Source organism: Sceloporus undulatus, chromosome 3 (genome assembly GCF_019175285.1).
Source record: "Sceloporus undulatus isolate JIND9_A2432 ecotype Alabama chromosome 3, SceUnd_v1.1, whole genome shotgun sequence".
Classification (NCBI taxonomy): domain Eukaryota; kingdom Metazoa; phylum Chordata; class Lepidosauria; order Squamata; family Phrynosomatidae; genus Sceloporus; species Sceloporus undulatus.
This window is the reverse complement of record NC_056524.1, coordinates 192,007,993-192,030,353: the sequence shown is the minus strand read 5'-3', so window position 1 is coordinate 192,030,353 and position 22,361 is coordinate 192,007,993. Positions and strand designations below refer to the sequence as shown.

Genomic DNA, 22,361 nt, shown 5'->3' with positions numbered 1-22,361 from the left:
TCTCTCATCCAAGTACTAACCAGGTCTCACCCTGCTTGACTTCCACGTTAGACACGATCTGATGCCTTTAGGGTATTTAGGCTCTCTGTAGTGTCATTTTTGCCTATTAAGGCAGTCTGCAAGCAAGGACTGTATGTGACATGGGGGAGGAGAAAGAGAAAGAGACTATAATGCTTAGCATATGAATTAGCACCACATGCAGGGCCAGATTCCAGTCTTTTCCAACCTGCTACTCTCCACAAGGGCTGCCATCCTGCCATCCCAAGGAAGCTGCCCATGCAGGATGAGAATGATGGTGCTTGTAGTCCATGGGCACAGAATCATAGGCCTGTTACAGACTGCCCAAATAAAGCTGCTTCAGGTCTCTTTGGAGGCATGCTGTTTAAATGATGCATGTGTCCTAAGAATCCAGAAGCTGCACCAAAGCTGCACTCCAGTGCTTAGGAACGGAGTGTGGCTTTGGCGCGACTTCCGGACTCTTAGGACCCATGCATCATTTAAATAGCATACCTCCAAAGAGACCCGAAGCAGCTTTATTTTGGCAGTCTGTAACAGGCCATAGAATCGTAGAGTTGGAAAAGACTGCCATCCAGTCCAAACCCCTGCCATGCAGGAGCTCTCAATCAAAGCATACCCAACAGATGGCTATCTAGCCTTTGCTTAAAGATCTCCAAGGAAGGAGACTCCACTACACTCCGGGGGAGTTTGTTCCACTGTCGAACAACCCTTACTGTCAGGAAGTTCTTCCTAATGTTCAGGTGGAATCTCTTTTCCTGTAGCTTGCATCCATTGTTCCGGGTCTTAGTCTCTGGAGCAAGCTTGCTCCCTCCTGAATATGACACCCTTTCAAATATTTAAACAGGGCTATCATATCACCTCTTAACCTTCTCTTCTCCAGGCTAAACATCCCCAGCTCCCTAAGTCATTCCTCATAGGGCATGGTTTCCAGACCCTTCAACATTTTAGTCACCCTCCTTTGGACACGCTCCAGTTTCTCAATGTCCATTTTGAATTGTGGTGCCCAGAACTGGATGCAGTATTCCAGGTGGGCCCTAACCAAGGCAGAATAGAGTGGCACTATTACTTCCCTTGATCTAGACACTATACTTTTAATGACGCAGCCTAAAATTGCATTGGCCTTTTTAGCTGCCGCATCACACTGTTGACTCATGTTCAACTTGTGGTCTACTTGGACTCCTAGATCCCTTTCACATGTAGTTTCATTCAACCAGGTGTTCCCCATCCTATATCTGTGCATTTTATTTTTCTGCCCTAATTGCAGTACCTTACATTTCTCAGTGTTGAATTTCATTTTGTTAGCTTTGACCCAACCTTCTAATTTATTCTGGTCATTTTGAAATTTGATCCTATCCTTTAGTACCTATGTACTAAAGAGTAACTAAAAATATCCATACATCTCAGTAGTTACAAAGAAAATTCCTGAATCCAGTCCTTTTGAAGAAGCAATGGAAGAAATTTAGCAACAGTGAAGGTGCATTGGCAATCATGAAAACACAGGCAAGCATTTTAAAAAAAGATTTTCACTTGGTAGCAAGTTATGGAATCAGAAAGCTTTATTTACACAGTCAAAGTAACAAGTAAATTCCTGAGACTGAGCTGCTCTATAGTGCAATAAAGTCATTTGAGAGAGTACAAATCAGCAGTCTTTTTTTTTTTTAAAATCAGGTCAAGGAACAGTTTTCAGTAATAGCAAATTTTGAACAGATTTAACACCAACTACAGAGCTGACTTTGTCAATATGTTTGCATCTTTGCAATTACCAGGGACACAGAGAGAAACACACACACACACACACTTGTGCAAATGCACACATCCACATCCACACACTAAATGTTACCAGAGTTCATGGTTTCCCAAAGGCTTTTTGGCCAATCAGTATCTTTTGATTCATTGGTTCTTTAACATCGAAAACATGAATGCTGGAAAACACAGCTATAAACCTAAAAATATCATCCTGTCCTATTTAATAAGGATCACCTCAAAATGCACTTGAAACACAATGTCATTGGCCAAAGATAGACTATCTTATGAAAAACTACAATCAAACCCAGAAATATATCCCTTCTGATGATATTATCTTAACTCTTCATGAGAACTGTTACAAAGAGCAGTTATGACTACAGATGCTTGACAGAATTCCTGTAAGCAAGTTCACCAGTGCTAAGACAAAGAGGGAGTACCCTGCAGATGTCTTGCATTTGAACTTTTTCTTAGAAAGGCCAATTGATTGCTGACATTTAGTGCTGTTGTCATGAAATGTCCACAGTCCAGATTGATCCATGCTCCAAACAAGCCATGGGTCTTGTCTCCCTGTTGTTTGGATTTTACTGCTTAGCAAATAAAAGTATTTGTCCACAGAGAATGTCAGCAACAGCCTTTTTAACTTGGCAGGAATCTGAAAGGAGACCAAGTGATCTGCATCATAATGGATAAATCCAACAGGAATCCAGTGATCCCTATTAGAGGGATCCAGTCACTGTTCAGTTGATGTGGGCTCTCTGTAATCCAGCTGAGCTTCTTGCATTTTCTGAAGAGAGCAATATATCTTCTATGTCATAATGAAGAGGATGTCCCCTGAATACGGGACACACACACACACACACACACACACACACACACACACTCATAAATCCACAACATTTTATTTCTATTTTTTTAAAAAAAGTAAGGCTTTTAAAAAACTCAGTTCAGTACATAAATTCATAGAAAACCAAAAGCAGTACAATCTACTGAAATACCGCCTTGGCCTAACCTTAGGTGAATCGTAGTATTGTGTCTATGCAGATGTGTCCACTGTAAGGCCATTATTCAGTGAAGCATCTTTACTAAGGCAAAGAGGGTTTGCTGCTGTGTAAATGCTACTCTACTGCTAGAAGAGTTGGGTAGTGGTCCTTTCGGGGCACTTTCCTACTCTGTGAATTTAGCTTGATGTAGGTAGCAGCCCTTTTTGTTTTAAAGCCCTTTTGAATTCAAAGTCCAAGATAGGGAAAATGCCATCTCTGTAGCACTAAAGGCAAACTGAGCTGCCATAAATCAAGTTCTATGCAAATCAGGCCTGAAAAGACTGATACGAGTTGTGTGAAAGGGTACCTCAGATTAGGAATAGTTACTTCAACTGTAAAGTACTGTATTGTGCTAAAGAAAAGGTCGATTTACTAGAGAGTAGACAACGTTTTGGAGAAATCTAAGCAATCCAAGCTGGGGAAAGTTTTGCCATGCAACAAATGAAAGGTAAACAGACTGTGTTGAATCCTACTAAACTAGCTGAGTTTAATTTCCATTGAACTGAAAACACAACCAGCTTACCCTGTTTATTTCAGTGTGACCTAAATTAAGCTAACATCCAGCATAACCATATACATGTTCACTCAAAAATAAGCCCCATCTGAATTCAGTAACTGCCATGCTAAGTATACATAAGATTTCAGTCTTAGTCTGAATCCAATCCACTATTTGTAACTATCTTAATAGTATAGTTTATGCACTTCCACATAATGATGGTACAGAGTTAGACAGTGTTGCTGTTATTTTTAAGGAATAGTTGGGAAAAGGAAGGGAAAATGCACTTTATTTCTGTATGAGGATTCAGAAGAGCCTGTAAAGGTATCAAATATATGTTCTTTCACTGCATATGAAAGGGTCAAATAAGATCTGCTACATAACCTGTGTGTAACCTTAAACTGGGGGTTGGAAATGATATACTGAACACGAGTCTAGGAAATGACCACAAGTCTAGGAGCCAATTTTTGTCCTCAGAGTTCCTTGGGGAGACTTCATGGGTTGCTCAAAATTCTGAGCAAACATGCAACTCCATAAGTCCTCTTTTGTTTTTGGAGAAAAATGGCATTTTGTGATGTTAAAAAAATGCAGGGGGGGGGACTACCTCTTAAAAATGAACAGCTACTCCCAGAGGTTTTCCAAAAGAGACAATTCTCTCCATTTTTGAATTTTAAAAAAATGTCACATAATCAACTTCTCACAGGAGGAAACTGTGCCTTGCACATTCCTGGACATCCAGTCTATGTTCAGGCAATACCTGTAAATCTCATAGACTTTACTGTCCACATTTTGGTACTTTAAGGCTAGTTCACAGGATCCTGCAGTTTAAATTAATAGCCACTGTAATTTTTTTTGCCCATGATATCTGAGCACTCAAACCAAGAAATTCAGATTGCCATTGTTAACGTGTAACTGGTCAATTTCATCATTGCCACCAGCTGGTAGACTCTGAGTAAAGGGGAAGGGAGAAACCAGAAGGTTCACAAGGGGTATGGAGGCGGGATACTTTCCAAGCCTTATTCCTGATGCTATCAGACTGAGTCTAAAAAGAACCAATTCAGGCACAATTGAACTGAAATTTAGCTCATTTGGGGGAGCCAGCCTCAAATCATGCTTAAGGAGGCTCCCAGCTACCAGCAGTTCATGTTAACCTGACATTCACAGAACAAACACCGAAAGAATACAAAGCTCTATGAAAATATCAAGGTTTACAGGTGTCTTCAGCAGATGTGTTGCTTTGTGGCACCAAAATGCAGAACTCAGGACATTCACAATTAAAGCAATTCCTCCCTAATGTATTATTATTATTTCATTATAATATTTTTGGCTTGTACATTATGTGAGTATGAGCTAAGGAGGAAATAGCAGAAATCAACATGTAAAAGAACAAACAAAAACTGTGCAGTTGAACTAGACATTTGTAAAGCTACAGCTTGGATGGAATCTACTGGGGTGTTAGATGCCACAAGCATATACACCACAGTAGAAAACAAAGTGCAGAAAAACAGGGTGTCGTTTTTAAAAAATCATCTCTATTTTGTTTCCCAACCACCCACTTGTAAGTAAACAAACAAACTTCCATGTAGTAAGTGAACAGCTTATTTAACTGAGTTATGTGTGCTAAAGTGTATATGCTTATTGTTCACCACTATTAATGAGAGAAAGAGAGAGAGAAGGAAGGAAGGAAATGCTGGAGTGCAGCTGCCTGAACATTAGCATCTCAAACTGCATTTTGTATCGGCCTCATCACAGCAAGAAACATATCCCATGTGTTCCATATAACAACAAAAACAAGAAGAATCCTGAGTGGCACTATATATTTATTGCTTGTTTGTCTAAATCAGGCATGGGGAATGTATGGCCATTGGCTATGGTGGCTATGGCTGAGGGGAGTTGAAATCTCATGTAATCTTGAGGGCTGTATGTTGGTTCCCCACTCCAGCTTTAAGCACTGAGTTGGCCTTCTGAGATGCATCCCTATATCTCCTGGTGCAGAAGAAAACCACATAGGAATATGAGAGATTCCATATGCCACCAATCTAATGAGAAACGTTGTCCAAGATCCTCCATGGGAGACATAGCTATGGAGATACAGCTACAGAAACATAGCTACCTTGTCTCTCAATGCTACCCTGAAAAATCATAACGTTGAAGCTTCACATGTCCCCCACAATACACCTTTTTTGGAAGCACCAGAAAGCAGGGTGGTGAGATGTAACCAGCCCACTTCCAACTGTGGAACACACTGGGACAGACAGTTATAGAAATCCTTCTAGAGTCCTGTTGGCATCTTGTCCCAGTTGTTTTATCTCACCATGCCCAATGACCAGAAAAGAAATGCAAATGCCATTACTCACTGCCCCGCTCTCTAGCACCCTGGAAATGGCTACACTAAGATGGCTGTAAGACATCAAAGGTTGTGCAATGACTATGAACATGAACTGGAATAATTATGATGCCATAATTACAACACTGTAATTACTGAACAGGATGCCAGATGTTGTGTTATTTTACACAGTTAAGAGTGGCCAAATAAAAGTTAGAGCCTTTCCTTGCATTATTTGTAATCATTTACATGTTAAGCTGCTTAAGATAAGTACAGCTTGCAAACTTGCTTAAAGTTACGATCCTGTGATTGTAAATGAAATGCCATAATGGCTCAGTTTATAAATAATATCAAGTCTCAGGCCTTAGAACTCTTTGCTCCCTTCCTCTGCTCCAATTTCATAAAGTCATTTCTGCAGAAAACACAGATTTTCTCTTCCATAAAAACCTGCAAACCAGCCCAATCATAACGACAAAGTACAGCTTGATTATGGCTTGCAACTCTAGTCTGATCCATATTTTGACACTTGGAAATAAAAGTAAACCAGTTTGACTGCTAAAGAGGAAATGCAAAAGAGGATGGCCGGGGGGGGGGGGGGGGCGCTGAGTGGAATCTCCAGTAGTTGGGAGGTGAAACTCTAATCTCTGTTCCTTTCTCTTTTGTAGATACCTGCAAAAATAGATTTCATTCACTTACTGAATTTGCAGGTCTCTATATGGAGAAATACAACTTATTGCTTTTTTTGCTTTTAGGACATCATGTATTTCTACATTCTGCAAGTGGTGATTATGGAGTATAGCATCAATAATACATCTGAAGTGTAATATATTATTGTTGTTTCTTTGTGGTCCTTGGAACTGTGAATGAGCAAAAACAAGGTGCTACTTCAGTTTTTTTTTCTGCTGACCATCCCTCTTAGATGCCAACTGTGATTGTGGAAACCAGGTATACAAAATGCAGTTAATCACTTTGGTGGGATGGGGATGAGGCAAAAGTATTAGATTTCTTTTTGTTACCAAGCACTAATCTCAAAATATCCATATATACTCTGCCTCACACTATGTCACCCAAATGCCAGTTTTGCCTAAGTTATTTATGCAATTCATTTAAATTTCTGCATGCACAAATATTTTGGCTGATTCTCTTCACAAGACAATGGTGTCACTCCAGGTTTAGCTGCATGTAAATTACACAGGAGAACTACTGGCAGTGAAACAGGATTATGCATCCTTGTCTGCCACAAAAATATATATCCAGTCTATCCAAACTGGACCAGGTAAGCACTGAGGAAAATATGCATCCAAAAAGCACATTTACATCTGATTCAGCTTCAAGCATGGAATCCTGCATGTAGTCACAGGTCTTTGGCTGGATCAGGGAAAACATATTGTGCTTCTTTTCATGGCATTATTGATGATCACAGAAATAATAATGATTTTATAAATGGAGGTTGCAGACCAGAACAATCTACGCTGCATCTGAGAAGCTTGATTTTGGTAGCAAAGGACTAGAAGTATGATTTGTGAGAAATCAGATACGCAATCTGAAAGTTATTCCAATGGAATATGAATTCAAAGAAAAACACTAAGCTCCACCTTTCTCCCCCTTTGATAAGGATTGCTGAGGTGCAGTTTAGACTCAAAATCAGCCAACAACAACAACATTAACAACAACAACAACAACAAAATATAGTCCACTCTTTCCAAAAGTGAGTGGATTAGGATTGCCATCAGACAGAGGATGGACCAGCTGCCTCTCTAGACGGCATGCTACCTACTTTGTGAATGAAGACCAGCAACAGACTTCCTGGTCTTTCCTTTCTTTTTCACTTAAGCCCTATTTCAAGCACATCTTAAAAAAAAAATTGGCATTATTCTAAAGTATGACCATTTCAAGTTTTTGATACATCCACAAAGCTTTTTTTTAATGTGCTGATGTTAATTTGGAGGTTTTCTCTAAAGCTTCTTTACAAAACCTCATGGGCTACAGTAGTTCTAAAGAGTTTCAAGGTTTAACAAGATACCTGATGAAATTTTGGCAAAGCTTCCTTGTTCCCTCCCACCTGCCAAGGAGAAGGAGGATGTGGAATCTCTCCTCCATCTGCATGAAACATCTGTGGGATTTTTACCACTCCTGAAAGCCTTGATGCAGACAGGCATATCCCTTTTGCATTTTCAGTTGTTTTCTATTTGCTCAATATCTAATTCACCATCCAGTTGAAAGACATTATCCCCTCCTGCCCCACTGTTCCTCCATGAGGGGTTTTCTTCTTCCTTCCTGCTACTTTCATCTTCTGTGGGACAAAACTCCGACTCCTCATAGGAGAACTCCTCCTCTTTGCGAGTTTTACATTCTTCTGCATGTGAATGTGGCTCTGGCACAGGGGTGCAGGCTGGTGTCCTGCCTGGCATGATGTCCAAAGTTGTTATCCATCCCTTCGTGCTGCTGAGGCTAGGTGAAAACTGATTTTGCTGAGAGCAGTCATCAGTTGTGGTGCTAAGGCAGCTAAGGCTGTTGAAAGTTTGACAATTCTGTAAAAGAGAAAACAAAAGACATCGCCAAGTCAGAAGCAAAGATATCAAGAGTTCTGCCATTGATTACAGTGAAAAGAACACTAGATTATATATTATGGTTATTAATTATGTTTTTATGCTGCTTTTGACCAAAGAGTTCTGGGGGGTTTGCCTTAAATTACCTTAAACTATTAGCTAAAAGTGATGAAATGTCACTTCCAGTTCACCAAAATCGTGTCCTGATAGGATGCTGTGATCTTCTGGAGGTCCAGAAGAGCCCCAAATGGTAGGATATGCACACCACGATGTGAAACATGCCCACCACTATCCTAATCCCATACTTTAACCACTACCATACACTCACTGAAGCATTACACTTCCTTTTGTCATTTTCAAAGGAAGTATGACATTGTAATTAATGGAAATGATCTTTAAACTACGTCAGGAAAATAAAATTATTCTTGAAAGGAAACCTCAGAGAAACAAAATTAACAGTAAACCTGACTCAATCAAACCCTCTGCTTGGCCTTTTATCTTTTTCCCAAATACACACTTATACAGGCTGGATATTTTCAGCAAGGTTCATGAGGAAAGCAGCAGGAAATTAAAAGGAGTTGTCTTCCTTTTCACTGTTTGCCTCTTAACATCCTTCATCAGAGACTATGATAATTTTCTTCTGCCTATGTTATAGGGGTATTTTTCTGAATCCAGCAATAGTAGATTGTCTTTATGTAAAGCACGGCTCACTATTTTTTACCATTCATTATTATGAAGGACAGGTTGCTCACCTGTAACTGTGTTTCTTCGAGTGGTCATCTGCGAATTCACACAAATGGGTTATTTCTGCGCATGCGCAGCAAACTCGGAAACTTCTAGAATCTCTGGGCAGAAAGTCATGTAACTTTCTGCAGTCTCTTTGCAACTTTTTGGCGGTAGCCCCGCCCATCCCGTATATAAAGCCCCTGGTGGCCCGCTCCTCTTCAGTTCCGAATGAGCCGCAAACAGCGCGACTAACAGCGTTGTAAAGTGAGCAGACACTGAGGGGAAGGATGGGTGGGTTTGTGTGAATTCGCAGATGACCATTCGAAGAAACACAGTTACAGGTGAGCAACCTGTCCTCCTTCTTCGTGGTCTCTGCGAATCACACAAATGGGTTAGACTAGCGAGCTGTGGTCAATGGAGGAGGGAGTGTCAAGAATCAACAATGAAACAATCAACAATAAAGTATGTAAACCAAACAACTGTGTAATTTATTGACAGTGCCAAGGTTTCAGGATTTAGTGCATGGCAGAGAGTAACACTGCTCTCCCAAAAGCTGCTTCATGCCTGGCCCTGGCATCCAGCCTATAGTGTTTAATAAATGTTGATGGCTGGGACCAGACAGCAGCTTTGCATACATCCTCTAGTGAGATCCCTGTTAAAAAAGCCGAGGATGCTGCTACCGCCCTGGTTGCGTGGGCTCTAACCCGGCCTGGCAAGGGCTTATCCGCCAGTTCGTAGCAGAGGTGGATGGTGTTGGACACCCATTTGGAGAACCTCTGCGGTGAAACTGGCAGCCCCTTCTTGGCTTCGGAGTAGCACACAAACAGTCTCTCCGAACGCCTGGAAGCAGACGTTCTGTCCAAGTAAAATGCCAGTGCCCTGCGGACATCCAGGGCATGGAGCTGACGTTCAGAATCTGTGGTCGGGTTAGGAGCCAGAGTGGGCAAAACAATGTCCTGGTTCATATGAAAAGCAGACACCACCTTTGGCAAAAAAGTAATGTCAGTACGGAGAACCACCTTGTCTTTGTGGAAACGGAGAAAGGGTTGGTCCATTCTAAGGGCACACAACTCACCGGCCCGTCGGGCTGATGTTATAGCTACCAGAAAGGCTGTCTTCCAAGTAAGAAGTCTAAGGTCCGTGGTAGCTAGGGGTTCAAAGGGCTTGGAGACTAGACGAGCCAGAACAGTGTTTAGATCCCACTGCGGCGGGGGGTCAAGGACCGGCGGGTGCAAATTATTAAATCCCTTAAGGAACCTCTTTATAAGAGGGTCCCTAAATAAGGAGGGTTTGTCCCGAAACAAATAGTGGGAAGAGATGGCAGACAGGTAGCATTTAATAGAACTCAAGGAGAGACCTGCCTCAGCCAGAGTCATGAGGAAGTCCAGGACTGCCGGGATGGAAACACGGGATGGTGGGATTTCCTTGGTCTGTAAAAAGGCAAGGAACTTGTCCCATTTGTAAGCATAGGACCTTTGGGTAGACGGTCTCTGAGCTGCTTTGATTATTTCCTGTACCCCTGGCGGGAGCGAAGTCAGAATCGAATCCTCCATGCCAACAATGGGAGAGACTGCATCTCTGGATGGTGAACTTGCCCGTTGTGTAGGGAAAGTAGATCGGTCCGGTGCTCTAGGCGAAGATGATCCCGTGCCCGTTGAAGCAGAGGGGCAAACCATGGTTGTCTGGGCCACCACGGGGTGATCAGGATCGCATTCGTGGAATCTATCCACATTTTTGCTAGTACTCTGGTCACTAGTGGAAAGGGGGGAAATGCATAAAGGAAGTGGTTTGTCCATTGAAATTGGAAAGCATTTCCCAGAGAGCCCGGTGCACGAACCCGTGAGCAGTATTTGTTCAGTTGGGCATTGCTGGGGGAAGCAAATAGGTCCACCATCGGTGTGCCCCACCGTTGAAAGAGAAAGGAGACTACATCTGGGTGTAGTCTCCATTCGTGACATGTCGTTGGAGATCTGCTCAGTTGATCTGCCAGGTTGTTTTCGTCTCCTGGGAGATGGATGCACTGAAGCAGGATGCTGTGTTGGATACACCATTCCCAGACTCGAAGTGTGATGTCTAGGAGAGTCTTTGATCTCGTACCTCCTTGTTTGTTGAGGTAGAACATAGTTGTGGTGTTGTCCGTTAGGAGGAGCACCACTTTGTTTGAGAGTAGACTCTGAAAGGCCCTGAGTGCTTTTTCCACCGCTAGCATTTCCAATGCGTTGATGTGGAGACTTGACTCCTTGTGAGTCCATTTGTCCTTGACGGTCAGACCCATCGCGTGGGCTCCCCATCCTTGTAGGGATGCATCCGTAGTCAAGGTTATCTCTGGCTGGGGTGGAGTGAAGGGCATACCGGAGCATACGTTGTCCGGCTGGAGCCACCATTTCAGGGAAGTTTGGACCTTTCTTGGGATGGTGAGGATCTTTTCGGGATGGTCCCTCACTGGATCGAAGGTGGACAGGAACCAAGATTGTACAGGTCTGAGGCGCAGTCTTGCCCAAGACGTGACAAAAGTTGTGGAGGCTAAGTGTCCCATTGCCACCTGTACTACACGGGCTGGTAGATGTCTGTACCATAGGCAAGCTCGTATGGCAATCGCCAGGGTTTGAAACCTGGATCGTGGAAGGTAGGCTTTGGCTGACTCTGAGTCCAGAAGCGTTCCTATAAAATCGATCTGCCTGGATGGAGTCAAATGTGACTTTTCGCGGTTGACTCGAAGTCCCAATGATGCCAGAAGATCTTGGGCAAAGTCCATCTGGTGCTGGAGGGACTCCTTGGACGATGCGGTGAATAGCCAATCGTCCAGGTAAGGAAAGACTATAATCCCTTGTCGACGAAGGTAAGCGACGACGGGGGCCATACATTTTGTGAAAACTCTCGGCGCTGATGACAGACCGAAGGGAAGAACCTTGTATCGAAAGAAATCTGGTCCGACGGTGAAGGCAAGGAATCTGCGATGATCGTCTCGTATCGCGATATGAAAATAGGCGTCCTTCAAGTCGAGCGTGGCGAACCAGGAGTCCTTCTGCAAGAGTGGTAGAATAGAAGCGAGAGTTACCATCCTGAAGCGTTTGTACACTATGAAGGAGTTTAGTGCACGCAAGTCCAAAATAGGCCTAAGGCCTTCAGGTTTTTTAGGGACAATAAAGTACTTAGAGAAGAAGCAGTATCGAGCCTGAGAAGGGTGTACGGGCTCGATAGCGCCCTTGTCCAAGAGGGAGCGCACTTCATCGAGAAGGGTGTCCGAGGGGACGGTGGTAATAATAGCTCCGGTGGTCGGGAGCTCAGAAAACTCTAGGGCGTAACCCCTTCGAACTATGTTGAGAGCCCAAGAGTCTGTAGTAATGGATGCCCAGGTGTTAAAAAAGGGCCGTAGGTTATTGGTTGGCGAGGAGACGAAGTGCGCAGGAAGGCTTCAGAATCATTTCTTGCCTCTTGCGTCTTTCTTTTTGTAGCCCTGCTGATAGCGGTTTTGAGGCTGTTGGCGACGGTCCTGGTGGGATGGTGAACGAGGACGCCCGCCTTGATGACCAGGATCCTGGGGTTGGAATTGTCGTTCGGGCTGGTGAAACCGTTGTTGACCATGATGGAACCAGCTACGCTGACCACTGTAACGTTGTCTTTGGGGTCTAGCGCTGGATGTAGACATGCCGTGTTTCTTGGCTGCTGTCTTCATTCTGTATCTAAAGCTCAGTTTTTCATTGGTCTCTTTGTTAAAGAGACCGGAATTATCAAAGGGCATATCCTCAATTGCTGCTTTGGCCTGTGGTGTTAAATCCGAGGAACATAGCCAAGCATAGCGTCGGAGAGCCACGGAGCCCGAGAGGATCTTAGAGGAGCAGTCAGTAGAATGTCTCGCCGAGATAATCTGCTGGCCTCCTACTGAGTGTACCTCGTTACGGATGGCCATCATGATCCTCTTCTTGTCCTCTGGGAGGTCACTGAGGAAAGGGTCCATTCTCTCCATAAGGAGTTGAACGTAGGCCCCCATACATGCAGCATAATTGGCAATTTTTATGTCCAACGCAGCAGAGGCGTAAAATTTTTGCCAGACCGTCTATTTTCCTACTCTCCTTGTCCATCGGTGACGAGGAGGGGCGTGCGGCAAAGGAAGTCTGAGAACCTTCTACAATGGCCGAGTTGGGTTTGGGATGGTTAAACAACCAAGTCGGTCCCGAGGGTGTGACCCTGTAGAGGTTCTCTATCTTTCTGGATGTAGAGGCTATCGACGCCGGGGTATCCCAAGACCTCTTGGCAATTTTTTCCAGAGAGGGCAAGAAAGCCAGGGACGGAGGAGCAGGAGCACAGCCATGGATAGGGCGTTCTACTGGGTCGAGTGCGTCGTCCTCAGGATAGGACACCTCCAGTTTGAGGGCGTCGGCCATTCTGATGACTTTATCCGAGAAAGAACGGACATCGTCTGTTGGCGATGGGGCATCCGGCTCGCCAAAGGCCATAGACTGTTCAACCTCTGGCTGTAACGAGGGAGAAACAGAGCGAGAGCGAGAGATGGACGGAGATCTACTGTCCCTATGACTCGGTGGCGATTGATCTCTAGATGGAGAGCGACGCCGGGTCAGGTCGTTTTGAGGAGAGCAGGGCCTCATTCTCGTAGGGCCTGGGACTTTACGGCGGAGATGGTCTGCGTCCACCGGCAGCAAGTATTGGCCCGTATGGTAATCAAATACCAGGTCAGGATAGATGTCGAAAAGGTCTCTATCCGGCTGGTCATAGCCTGGGGAACGGTTGCGGCGGTTTCCGTCCAGGGCTTCGTCAGCCTCCGTTCCCAATGTAGCTCTATCCCTTATGGGGGGTAAGGCCTTATCCCGTGTGGTACGGGATGGTGAGGTCCTATCCCGTCGGGAACGGGATGGTGACCGAGAGGGCTGTCTCTGCCTCTGCGAAGAGAGTGGTGCATCTGAGTCCGGAATTTCACCTTCGGACTGTGATGAGTCACCCACATGGACAATCTCTAAGTCAGGATCTTGAACCGAGAGGTGAGAAGAAATCAGGACCTTCGGTTCCAGTGGCGGAGGAGCTGAGCCAGAGGAAAACTCCGGGAGATGAGTGGCAGCTGGACGTGAGTCCAGTGGAGGAACTGACACCGTGCTTGGAGGGCCTCTACGCCTGGTCTTTGGCTGCAGGGACGCCGATCTGGCTCTCCTGGACTCTCGTCCTTCCTTCGGAGCCCTCGGGGGCTTTTGTTTGTCTGCATGAGCCCTCTTAGAGGCTTTGTCAGCCTTAGATTTTGGGGCGTCCGAAGTCGAAGGCTGAGCTTCGGATGTCGTAAGACGAAAAACCTTGTCGTATAGAGCCGCCTTAAGCTTTTGGTCTCTATTTTTTAATGCTTGGGCAGTCATGGACTTACAGAATTTGCAAGTCCCAGGAATATGGCTCTCCCCCAGGCACAAGACACATTTGTCATGTCCGTCCGACATAGGGAATTTGGCTCCGCATTTAATGCATTGCTTGAATGAGGCCATAGCGGTTGGCAAGCCGTTACCGGGTGGCGACGAGAGAGTGGTCAGTGCGGTCCGTGGTCAAACGAGAGAGGTGAAACAAGTCCAATTCGTGATCCAAGAGTGGTCAAGTCCGGTCTTTGGTCAATGTCCGTAATGGTCAGAGATTCTAAATCTAACAAAGCGAAGTTCCTCGAGCTGCTTGCGCGGCGGAATGAAGGAACTGAAGAGGAGCGGGCCACCAGGGGCTTTATATACGGGATGGGCGGGGCTACCGCCAAAAAGTTGCAAAGAGACTGCAGAAAGTTACATGACTTTCTGCCCAGAGATTCTAGAAGTTTCCGAGTTTGCTGCGCATGCGCAGAAATAACCCATTTGTGTGATTCGCAGTGACCACGAAGAAGAAACTGTGGTTAGCAGTAGCCATACAAGAAACCTCTTCCTTTCCAGAACTACCCTGCCCCATCCCATGGCTGGAGAATTTGTAGCCTATTAGATCCCACCAACCTCACTACTTGTCATGTGCAATAATCAGGTTATATGCAGAGATTGTACAAGCTTCAAATAGTGTACAATAAGCTGCTGGTGGTGGTGGTATTGGAGGGAAGGTATTCCTTAAGGGCAGTGTTAAAATACATATACATGAATAAAGGAATGGGATCTATAATTGAATGCTGAAACATTTCAAACCACATAGCATTCCTTCCTGCATCTCCAGTGATGAGAGGATGAGGACATCCCCCTCCACAAGAACCCTTCTCCCCAATACAATTTTTATTAATTTCATGTTTTTAGCATTGTAGAGATTGGGCCACTGAAATTCCTCATTTTGCCTCCCCTTCCCCCTGTAGTTCCACCCTGGGTTATGTTGCGACCAGGCTCTTTCTATAGTTATACCCCTGGTTTATGCTGCCACCAGATCTAACTCTCGGTATAAGAAATGTGAATATCAATGACTATTAAAAGGAAAAAAGGAGGGAGAAAAAAGAATCCATCGGCACCTTTAAGACTAATTGAGACCCAGTGTGGTGTAGTGATTTGAGCATTGGACTAGGATTCTATAGACCAGGGTTCAATTTCCAGCTCAGCCATGAAACTCACTGAGGCATGTTGGACAAGTCACATGCTCTCAGCCCAGGGGAAGGCAATGGCAAACCTCCTCTGAACAACTCTTGCCAAGAAAACCCATGATAGGTTTGCATTTCTGAGACAAAATCTAGTCACATCCCACTCCACTCTGAGCAGATGATCTGAAGATAGATGGTCACAGAACTCTCTGAATTTAAGCCCTTGTTTCTGCTTCAAGGGCAAAAATTTGATTGATTTGGAATCAACCATAGTTTCATAAACAAAACGGTGTTCACAAATTCTTTTTGCCCATCTTTCAAATTCCAAAAGCAAGTTTGCACAGACTAAAATGCTCTCTGGAGTGCTGGCACAAGTGGAGGGGAGGGGGGGAGAGCCATGGCAATTCACCTATCAAGTCAAGTGGTCATTCAGAATGCTGTTGTTGCAGATGTAAACTATAAGAGGGCAAGAAACATTGGCTAATCTTGATGCCACAGAGTTTGGCAGAATTTGCTGGTCTCTAGTTACCTGGTAACCAGTGAGAAGCTTTCAGTTTGCAAACAGTACTGCAAATGAAGTGGCTGAGTTCTCTGAATTCCACCTTTCACTCCTCCCTGCTTGGAGGCAACTGTGTCAATACCACTGTTCTCTGTGCTTAAAGGTGTATACCACATTACATTCAACAGGATCTTTTCAACCTTTCACAGTCAAGGAACAAACACTCTGTTTGTTAGGCAGTATGCACTGTAGAACAGCTCCAAAGGTTTGCAAGGCAGCATCTTTCTTTGTCTTCTCTTAGGCTGAACAGAATTGCTTTTGTGCAAGAACATGCACTTTTCTAAAACATACATCTTTCCCAATCTAAACCAAACAATGGAGTAAACCAAATGCTCCTCCAAAGTACCTTCGTTACATGCAAGCACTGTGGTTAGATATGATTAGAAGGAATGAGAAAATGTTCATTTCTGCTACTTTAGATGAAATGGCACAGAGCCGGCTTACCCCCCAACTGGAATTATAATTTATTATTTTGAGATGTGACTGAATAATTTGAAGCTGTGAAAACAGACACTCCTGAGAAAGAATTCTGACTGAAAGGGTAGACACCAACATCAGGTGCAGTGACAAGACGCTGCAATCTGTCCTTTCAAGAAAACACCAAATACTGAGGGAAACTATGTAGAAAGTGGATGTAGTAGCTACCTAGCTTGGAACAAATTTAAATGTCTATCTGTCTGCCTGTCTAATCTTTCACAAATTACAGTCTAACTCTAGAAAAGTTAGATTTATGTGATTGTTTCCTTTAAAGCTAGCAGCAATAGATGAAGGAGAATAAATCAAGGAAATCCAACTACCAAACTTTGAAACATCAGTCCCCTCCTGAGGACAGTAAGGGCTGTTCGGCAGTGGACCACACTCCCTCAGAGTGTAGTGGAGTCTTCCTCTTTAGAAGTCTTTAAACAGAGGCTGGATTGGCCATCTGTCAGGTATGCTTTGATTGAGAGTTCCTGCATGGCAGAATGGGGTTGGACTGGATGGCCCTTGTGCTCTCTTCCAACTCTACAATTCTATGATTCTATGTAGGCCAACATATGAGCTGGCACATTTTTTTAAAGCCTTGTTTTTGATGAGTAAAAAGAAATTCTACAAACTTAGTGAGATTTTGAACATTTTTACTTCGGCCGGATTGTGTGTGTGTGTCTGTGTATATGTAGCTTTCAAAATCCTTGCAAATGTACAGATGCTAGAACATTTGTAATTTTCCTTAAAGCCCAAGTTTTAGCTTTAGAAATCAAGAGCAGGTTTCTGTTTCATAGAATACATGAAAACACATTAAAAGAAAGAAAGAAATATAGAGAGGGGTTTTACCTGATCATGGTGTGGATCTTCTGCATGAAATGGACCTGAATTCTTTATCATGGTCCACTATAGTTGTCGTCTAGTGATTTCATTTGGGTATGGCCACTCATGACTTTGGCTAGACCTCTATTAGCAGCATGTAGGGTTTCTGGGTACAGAATCTAGGGGGTTTACTGCTAAAATCTAGACAGCCTGATCTTAGGCAGCCATCTCTCTGCCTCTGCTGTTGATGCTAAAGTATCTTGGAGGATGAAAGATACTAAGATAGCTTGAACCTTTTTGGAATGCTTCTAATAATTATTTCACTGGGCTTGTTCGAATTAATTGGCTTGAGGACTGCAGCTTTTATGCACAATTACTAAAATGTTTCCCTTTATATAACATCACGGAGAGAGAGAAAAAATGAGACAGCTGCAACTGAAGCAGGTGGGAGATCAAAGCTTGACAACATTTTTAGTGCCAGGGTAGAGACTGACATGGCACAGATGAAAGAAAGGGAGGGAATCAACTATGAAGACAAGTAGCTTGTGTTTAATGTGCTGTAATGCAAAAAGATTAAGACACATATAAAACTCTAGACCTTTTATCTTTGGATTATGAATGCTCTTCAGTAGATATGTATTTGCATTGGCACTGATCCATAGCAGTAGTCCTCCACTACATTGAACTGAATACCAGTTCTTCTATTTATGTACCAGATGCCACAAAAGAAATCAAGAAAGAGATGTTACACAATCTCATCAGATGGGCTTTTCTCCAATATCTAAAAGCAATGTCACACTGGTCACGTATTTAATGCCTACCTTTCAACATTCTGAGCCAGAACCAGCCTGCCTCTGAGAAGCAGTCTGTTTGTTTTGTTGGTTCACTACTGTGTAATGAATCAGTCCCTGGTTTAATATCATACAAGTGCACCTGTTCACATCACATTTCTAGTGTAGTAGGCATAGCTTTTTGTTTTGTCTAACTGTGTGGGTTCCCACTTCAACCATAATAATAATCCTCTAGGGACTAGAAAATGTGGCTTTCTTTTCTGTTTTGTTTGTTTCTGCAACTTGGATGTTTCCTCATCCCCATATGCCAGTGCTGATGCCATTGTTACGGAAAGCAGTAATGAAGTGTTCTTCCTTACACCTGGTTTGCTACTATGCACAGTTTAACACAAAATGAAAAAAGGGAATCAGAAGGAGGCATGTTGCAGAGTTTGACAGATTACAGGAATTATTTCTAGTGAAGCTTAGAAAAGTAGATGCTCTCTGAAAGGGAAATGGTAGTCATTACATCAAAGCTGACAAAACTTTTCTAGTGCTAGATCTTTGAGTGTAGCCACATTGCAGAATGAAAGTAGTTTTTCACCATGTTTCAGTTGCCATGACTCTATCCTACAGAATCCTGAGATTTGCAGTTGGGTGAGAGCTCTCTCATAGACCAAACTACAATTTCCTGGATTCTGTAAAATGGAGTTGTGGCAGTTAAAATGGTGTCCAGCTGCTTTACATCTGCAGTGTGGCTACACCCTTCTTCACCATTTTTACCACTTTCTGCATAGGTCAGAAGACAATAGTTGGTGAGTAGCATTTTGAGGTGTGTTTTTTTTGGGGGGGGTGCATTATATAACTATATCAGGTAACAGGCATCCCTGGGAAGCCACTGACAGTGAGGGAAAGTAGTACAATACAAGATAAGTTACTGGTCTGATTTTATGCAAAATAATTTCATAGGGTCAACAAAATATGGCAGAGATAGGGCAGACTTCAGTATTCTTTAACTTGCCCAAGAGTTTGACAACACATTGTGCATTTTGCCACCCTTCCCTCACATTGTTACCACTGCTAGTGGGAGATGCAAAGAAAGTCATAACATGACAGCTTCATATTTTGTGGATCACAGGAAAGCTACAAGTTCTGGCAGAAGAAGAAAGGATCATATGTGCTGGTCTTACTGTAACTGTGTTGTGCCTGCCTACAACAGGCAGAGAAAACAGCAGCTACTTCCAAAATCCCCTATTGAGCAGATGTGGACAGAAAAACAGAGAAAAGGGGAAAGCAGATAAATCTGCCTCACCAGTTATCCTCAGTGTATTAGAAAAACATAGCTGTATGTGCAGCCACCAAAATGGTAATCATAAGAAAAGTGGAGACTGGTGAAAGAGAATCATCCTTGCATGTATTTTGGAAGAAGCTTTCAAATGGTCTCTAAAAGATTCAAAATGGTTTTGTTTTCTTACACAAAGCTTACCTGACCTGGTTGGTGCATTTCACACATGCACATCATTAGTTTTAAATAAAAGGTTCTGCTAAAAATGTTGAAATCCTTTGGTTTGGTATGGTATTGATGAAGGGACCAATCCCCATTCTTTCCAAGTTATTCCTGCCTCTGGTACCAACGTTTTTGTTAAACAAGTAATGTCCAGGGAAACACACAGACTTCATTAACTGAGATATAACTATTATTTGTAACAACCAGCACAAATGATGGCTGCAGCAGGAAGAGGATGCCCACCTGTACAGTAATCAGGAAGGAAGTAAGGAATTAAAGAATTAGACAGCTCATAGTTGGCAGATATTTTTGTCTGTCTTCCCTCACCACCACCACGGTGACAATCCGAGGGGGGCAGGCATGCAAGAACTAGTGTAATTCCCCAATAGATTTCCAACTATAATGTGTAGGCTGGTCCTTATATTTGAAGGTATGAAGAGAACTTTGGAACAAATGGAAGGAAATTAAATATTGAAACAACATCTATCACAATTAATCTCTATACATAAACCTGAATTCCTGGGGACTGTTTGCACTGTAAGGCATTCCTTTTATTCCAAAGTTTCTTTCCTCAGCTGACTACTTGTGAATAAGCACAAGCCTTGAGAAAAGTGTTTAGTTTTATCATCACCGGCAGGCCTAACATTCTGTAAACATGCCTGGGCTTGCCAATACTAGCCTTATCTTGGCACCTCCCTGATGTCCTTAGTTCCAAAAGGCTCGGAATGTTATTTTAACAGAACTTTTTGCTGTTTTTTTATTTGTGTACAGTAGCTTTGTTACGGTATCTACATTTTTAAAAGCATCTTGCAATCAAGAATTTGAGTGGCACTTATTTACCAAGAAAACTATCACACCGAGAGACTTGTAATTTTTGACCTGCAGCCAAATTCTCAGTTGCTTGGACACATTAGATGCATTGATGCCAAAGTAAACCACAACCAAAAGGCATGTTTCTATCAAGTTCTGGAGGAATTCGTGACATCCTCCCAGCCTTCTTGGTAACACAGACCTTTAGTATAAAAAGAAAATATGGTGCTGTCTATAGTTCTGCTTCCCTTAGACTTTGCTGATACTTTTTTTGCAGCATCCCACCCCATTATATAGTTGGCAATCTCACTGTATCTCACCTGATGTAAGTATTAGTGGAGCAGACAAGCTGAATTGTGTGTCAGGGGGCATTTCCAAAAGTTCAGACACAAAATTAAGCTAATGAATATCAATTGTTGCACTCTACACTAAATCTTATTTTAATATCTCAAATATGACTAGTTTCTAATGAGCTGGTTTATTTATCATGCATCTACAGTATATGTGGAAGGCAATATAGCAGCAGCTTACATATCAGAGATAGAACAACCAAAATTATCTCCTTTAAAAAAAAAAAAAGATGCTACTATCCTATGCATATTTCTCCAGAAATAAGCTTCCTTGTGATCTCGAAGCCTTATTTCTAAATAAGTGTATAGAGGATTACAATGTTTGCTGGAAATTTATCTTATGGTACGGGAGAGAGAATGAGACGGCATACTCACCAAAAATATGCTGTAGATTACATCTAACCTATTAGCTTAATGATCCAGGCCTGAAGACAGTATCTAGGGCTTCGTCAAAATTCAGAGAGAGAGAGAAATGGTGGCCTGGATCCCAAGTCAAGAAAATCTAAATTCTGGGCCAGTCAGAGACTATAAAGCAAAAAATGCAGTGCACTCTCTCTCTCTCTCTCTCTCTCTCACACACACACACACACACACACACACACACACTTACTTGTCCTTATTTGTTATGAGCTGACAGTCAGAGGAGAGGGTAATAAGGAGCTATACAGAACTCCAAATATTGGGGATCTTGTTTCATCATTCCCTCTGGCTTTTGTCCACACTCAAATTTTTTTAAAAATTACCTTTTTTGGATATTGGCCATGCTATCCTGGGAATTCTGTGAATTGTAATCCAAAAAGGAGGGAGGGAAGAAAGCAGGGAGAGGGCTAAAAACTGGTTCTTCATTTAAACTAATGTTTCTTTTCTCAGGAAGCTTAATTCACTTCCTATTATCACATCCTGTGGGTCCTTCTGAAATCATATAGAACTGTGGCATTCATACAAGCCAAACTGTATTTCTCTATTCCACTCAATGTAAGAGAGACAGACTAGAGAGTCCAGAAAGTCTTTATTCCCTTCAAATGGGTCTCAAACAACATTTGCGAACTCTGTATATTTATCTATAAATATTTAATTTAGGAGATATAACATTTTAGGGCCTTCAATCAAAGTACAGCAACCTTGCTCTGACAGTACAAAACCCTCTCACTAGAAGGTGACTTCCAGGGATCCTTGGCTCTAACGCTATCTACCAAAACTGGAACCAGTTAGTAGATAGGACAGAAGTCTTTCTTTCTCTTGCTACCTGGTTCTTTTAAATGGATGTGCTAAGAATTTAGATTAGTGGGTTCTTCCACTTGGGATAGTGTGTGCTTTCTTAGGCCTCCACTCCATCTCACTCCAATGTACATGCCCAGCCAAGAAATGAAGGCTCAGTGTAGACACTATATTGTCTAGAACTCACAGCATAAAACAAGGATTTTCCAGTTCCCACTGGCAAATACCAGCAACGTGGAATGTGAGTAAAGAAAGTCACAATGTGGATACCCCATCTCATGCAATGAGGATTAATATAACATATACAGATAGCTTTTGGTGGGTTTTTCAGGCTATGTGGCCATGTTCTAGCAGAGTTTCTTTCTGACGTTTCGCCAGCATCTGTGGCTGGCATCAGATGCTGGCGAAACGTCAGAAAGAAACTCTGCTAGAACAT

General features: G+C 43.0%; 1 protein-coding gene across 2 annotated transcripts in view; it reads right to left on the bottom strand.

Annotated features, from left to right (window-relative positions):
- Positions 1-1,556: 1,556 nt before the first annotated feature.
- FAM53B (family with sequence similarity 53 member B) overlaps positions 1,557-22,361 on the bottom strand; it is a 170,355-nt gene continuing 149,550 nt past the window's right edge. For both annotated transcript variants that reach the window (XM_042458471.1, XM_042458470.1), the window contains exon 6: positions 1,557-8,157. In XM_042458471.1, the coding sequence (XP_042314405.1) occupies positions 7,801-8,157 (357 nt within the window). In that variant the 3' untranslated portion in view covers positions 1,557-7,800. The remainder of the gene's footprint in view (positions 8,158-22,361) is intronic.